We start from the raw sequence: 4,966 nt of genomic DNA, 5'->3' as shown, positions 1-4,966 counted from the left end.
CAAGTAATTGAGGTCTAGAGCCTTGGTGTCTCTCGCTACTGTTTGTTGTTTTCATTCGTCACCGTTGATAGGGCGACGTTGTAATAAAGATGGAGAAGGTAAATCGGAAATGAATTCATAAAAGTGTTAGATGTTCTAGTAAACGTTTAGATAAAATTTATGTAGGAGACATTTAGTTGTAGTATATTCATTGTTCTAAATGTTACAAATGCATTTTTATTTATATAGGTTATTCTACTAGTCTACACATAAAGTAACCGACATACTATCCTCATTAGAAGGTGTTTAGAAGAAGCAGATAGTCGGATTCAATAAACTGCTTCGTAGCTAGGAAACAACGGCAAGAAGGTTTAAACCCGAAGTTTCTAATATTAATTTACAGAAATATTTGGATATTGTGTATTTGTGAGTATATTTTTTCAATATGCTCACCGAAAATGAACATAACATTACTAATCTAACTTTTGATTTTACGTTAAAACTTAAAAGTCACTTATTCTTTGCTTTTTCTAAACGATGAATTCTAAAAACAAATATAGTTTAGGAACAACAATTAGACGTGTAGTAGGTGTACACTACTATCTAGTTACAAACTGATTAAAGTAAAACCTAACTTTACCGAAATTGTATAAAAGCAAACCAAATTATATATTCAGTTAATCAGTTTTCAATCCGTTTAAACCGTATACACATTGTTTTTTTTCTTTTGTCAAACCTTTTTTATTTACTTTTTTCAGTGTCATATTGCCGCACACATGATACACTGATATCCTTTAAACATAGTTTATTATATGTTTTGTTTTTATCACCGCACACATGATACACCAATCTCCTTTAAAATCTCATCTTTTTTTTTCTTTAAAGAACAAAGAATCTATATATGATGAATAAAATTTAAAAACATATAATAAACTATGGTTTTTTATTACCGCACACATATATGGTTTTTTGGAAGCGAGGTGATTTTATTAAAATTTAAAAACTTCCTGTAAGAAACTAAAATCCTATGGTACAAACATGTCAGTTGAAGCAGAAAATTCACAAAACTAATTGGTTCTGTAAACATGCGGTGTTGTTTAATCTCATTGTTCTTTTTTTCTGAACAGCTGTAAATTAGGAATGACCAATTTATATACAAATTAAAAGATTAAGCGATTATAAGTATAAAAAGTTCGCTAAAAGACATGTTAAAAGTTGGCAAAAGTGTTCAGGTTTCTCTACTAGTTGATTTTTTGATAATCCAAACTACCATATGAGCAATTTACTTACAAGAAATTAAACAAATACAAGTATAAAAAGCGCTAAAAGACACTTCGAAAGTTGTAAGAAGTGTTCAAGTGTCCTTGCGAATTGACTTTTGATAATCTAAACTATTTTCAGTTAACCTGTAGGCAATTTACAATTTATAATGGTATTTTAACCAATGACACTAAAGTGTAACACCTCAAATGGTTTTGATAGTATGATCATGGTTCGGTGTATCCAATACGAACCAAAGATTATGATAAAGTATGGTCAAGTTAATACAATTCGGGTAGTATGATGGTAGTTCAGTACGACCAAAGCAAGCTGCAGAATATGAAGATGATACGGTTCAGTTAAAATGTAGTTTGGATCACCTGATGATATTAAGAATGGTTTATCTGATTATCTCGACAAAGGTCATAATACAATTGTAGCAAACTGGGGACCACCGGTAACATACTTACAACTGTTAACATCCAAGTGAAAATATTTAACTCGGATAGGGAACCACTTGCCATGTAAGAGTTTGAATCCGAGGTAAATCGCGGTTCCACTTTACATCATGGAAGTGAGTGTATTTATAATGTTCAAAATTACGTTAAGCCCCTAAAAGTTGAAGTCATGTCAACCAGTCCACTTGTAATTGTTTTTTTTAGTTATTTAAAAAGGTGGTTTGGTGTGAAAGTATGAGGAGTGGTGTCATAGTTTTTATTAAGACTTGGAATCTTCGATAATATTAATTCCTCCATGGCGTCTTTGATTTCTTCAAAGTCAGCAATACTTCTCTAGTTCTCCATCGAATTCATTTAGCTATTGTTCTTGATTTTTATAAATTTACGATTAATATTTCGAACGTCCATCATAACACTTCAGTCTGAAAGTAATTACATGGTTCATAAACATCATCTAGGATATTACCTACTTATCCAAATTGTCGGCTTCTTTGAGCCTATCTCGTCATATATATACCTCTTCTAGCCTCGAACTTCTCGGTATATACAACAATGAAAAGAACTATAGCTAAGAGCATGAATTTGGGGTTAGCAATCCCGGTTTAGCAACTTTTCAACACTTAATTAAGTCGTAGGTCTGACATGCATGACAAAAACTTAGGGTAAGATAACTAATACCCTTAATCGCCATAACCAATTCTAATAACTACCCCTAACCTCCAATACTTAGGGTAACATAATAAGACAATAATATAAATAATAACTTAGGATAAAAACTTAATTATTATTTCAACATGACACACCATTACGGCTTGAGATTGTGACTTCATTAACCCGGAGGCGGATATGATAGTGAAAACAAATTAAGAAGCAATGGACTTGCTAAATATTTTAAAATGCAATACTTTTATATATAAAAAAAATCATCAATTACAACTTCCACATTACACCATGCATAAATTTTAAAAAATCTCTATTATCATAAATCAACATTTTTACTACTAAATTAAGCAACCATATACAGTTTACATGATGAACATTTACAAAATCAATGCCATTGGCTCTCTTTCCATCCACCAAAATTCTTGTCCATAATTTTGGGTTTCAACCTGTAACCACCAAAATAATCAGGGAAAATATACATACAAATGCACAATACGTAATCAATTTTAATTAGAGAACTGTGAGGTAAAGTGATTATGTACCCTTGGAGTGAAGGTGACTCCGACTTGAATATCTCCACAGTAGTTTTGATTACTACCCACAACACGATATTTTTGTGGATGCAGTTCCGTGCTTCCATTCTCAACTCCTCGTTCCAATACTTCTTTCAAGTGTATCCTGAATTCGTCAATTAATCAGAATTAAAACAATACCACTTTGACATCTCTTGTAACACCAAATATCCTAAACTGCATACGTACGTTGTTTGTCCGATGTAGTCATCAGACGAGAATGTGTCATGGTCCATAATCTTGAGAACAAGCTTGGGTTGCTTGTCAGCTCCTGGATATTCTACCCGGAATTTGAATTTTTCGTTCCATTTTGGGTTACTTCCTTGCCCTGCATCATATATAATATATTTAACATTTATATTATGATTTTGCTGATATGAACATGTTTATACTTGACAATATTCAAATTATACCTTTGGCAATACTGGTTTTGTGTTCTTGACTCCTGTATTGGATCAACACATATGGATCTATTTTGTCTGCCAAAATAGACAAATTTAAGTTATTTAAATTTCACTCGATCATCGAGCTGAGATCAAGCCAAGGCCAACTTAGGCTCAGCTTAAATTCTAAACTGAGCCAGCTCAGCTCAGCTCGAATTTTAAACCTAGCTGAGCCAGCTCGGCTTGGCTCGGCTTCAAACCAAGCGAATTTTGAGCTACATTTTTGCGCTTGTCAAGTGAGTTTGGAGCAATGAGCTATTTCGACGATCCAATATACATAAATTAAAAAAAAAACGTACTAAGGAAATCGGATTTGCTGAGACCGCGAGCATCCACTAGATTGACCTCCAGTATTCCTATCGTCATCTCTCTCTGTGTATATATGTATCTCTTTGAATCACACAAAAGAATGAACTGAAACTTATGGAAATGAATGTATTTATAATGTTAAATGGTTAAGCTAGCCCCATAAATTTGAAGTCATGTCAATTGAGTCCACTTGTAATTATTTAAAAGGGTGGTTAGCTAAGAAAGTGCGCGCGAAGTGGTGGTGGTATAACTGTTTTGAGTAAGACTTCTGGAATCCTAAATCCTTCAATGGCGTCTTGACCTCTTCAAAGTCCTCCATAGAATGCAATTTCTAAATCTAATTTCAGGTTTTTTTTTAAGAAAGATGCTTCAATATATTCCTCGTTAGATAATTTATTAATAATAATATAATATATTTTTTCACATACTTTGTAGGGTTTTTTTTAAGAAAAATGCTTCATTTACTCCCATGCATGCAGGTTTTTTTTTTCTTTCTTTCTTGAATTCAATTTAATAGGTTTTCTCATTTTCTCAATTTGGTAATTGTTTTCTTTGAATCAAGTCGTTCTTTACATGGTTAAGTCAATATAGTGTACCATGTAGGTTCAAATAAACATTTTTAAGTAGCCATGAACCATATTTAACAGGTGGGTATTTGTTGGGAAATCATCATTTTATTCATATTAACAAATAGCATTACCAAACTAAACACTTGAGAAGTTGAGAACTTTATCTGTATACTCTGAAAGTGCCAATTGTAAGTTGAGAACTTACAATTTTAGCCAATTATCTTGTTTTTCTCAATTATACAACTTTAATACCTTTTTTTTAATTTGTTGCAACTAGATAATTGGCTTAGTTTTGGATTAGAGGCAAACCAAAAGAGACATTACATATTACGAAGGTCATCTCTAACCCTAAATAAACAGACCCCCCCCCACCCCCCCAAAAAAAAACCATTGTTCTTCCTCAACGTCAATGAATTACGATATGATGCTTTGCCCATGTGGTTCGTCATTATTGTTCGAACATCTTGGACATCATTTAACTTTGGTCGATTTTTTATAGTTGTGGTAAAAAGATATATTAAAAACTATTTTGTTCACTTCTAACCTAATTAATCGATGTTGGTCCCCCAATTTCTAACCTAATCGATGTTATACGGAAAGGTGCAAAGCCGTGGGATTGTTATTTGGCTTAACCCTCCTATGTGTAGAGCTACTTTTATAAAACCTAGACTTTTGAAAAAAAAAATTAACATACATGAAGAAAATACAAAAAC

The 4,966-nt window shown here is 32.4% G+C and overlaps 1 protein-coding gene across 1 annotated transcript; it reads right to left on the bottom strand.

Moving 5' to 3' along the window:
* Positions 1-2,737: 2,737 nt before the first annotated feature.
* On the bottom strand, positions 2,738-3,753 carry LOC143594792 (16 kDa phloem protein 1-like). Its single transcript, XM_077074019.1, has 5 exons — positions 3,675-3,753; positions 3,346-3,411; positions 3,122-3,260; positions 2,903-3,038; positions 2,738-2,806 (listed from the first exon to the last, which is right to left on the bottom strand). Exons 1-5 carry the CDS (start codon positions 3,739-3,741, stop codon positions 2,738-2,740), a joined length of 477 nt encoding a protein of 158 aa, XP_076930134.1. The 5' UTR covers positions 3,742-3,753.
* Positions 3,754-4,966: the final 1,213 nt, after the last annotated feature.

Source organism: Bidens hawaiensis, unplaced genomic scaffold (assembly GCF_021521415.1).
Source record: "Bidens hawaiensis isolate Kalapana, Puna unplaced genomic scaffold, B.hawaiensis_p1.1 tig00044214_1, whole genome shotgun sequence".
Classification (NCBI taxonomy): Eukaryota; Viridiplantae; Streptophyta; class Magnoliopsida; order Asterales; family Asteraceae; genus Bidens; species Bidens hawaiensis.
This window is presented reverse-complemented; position numbering and strand designations above follow the sequence as displayed.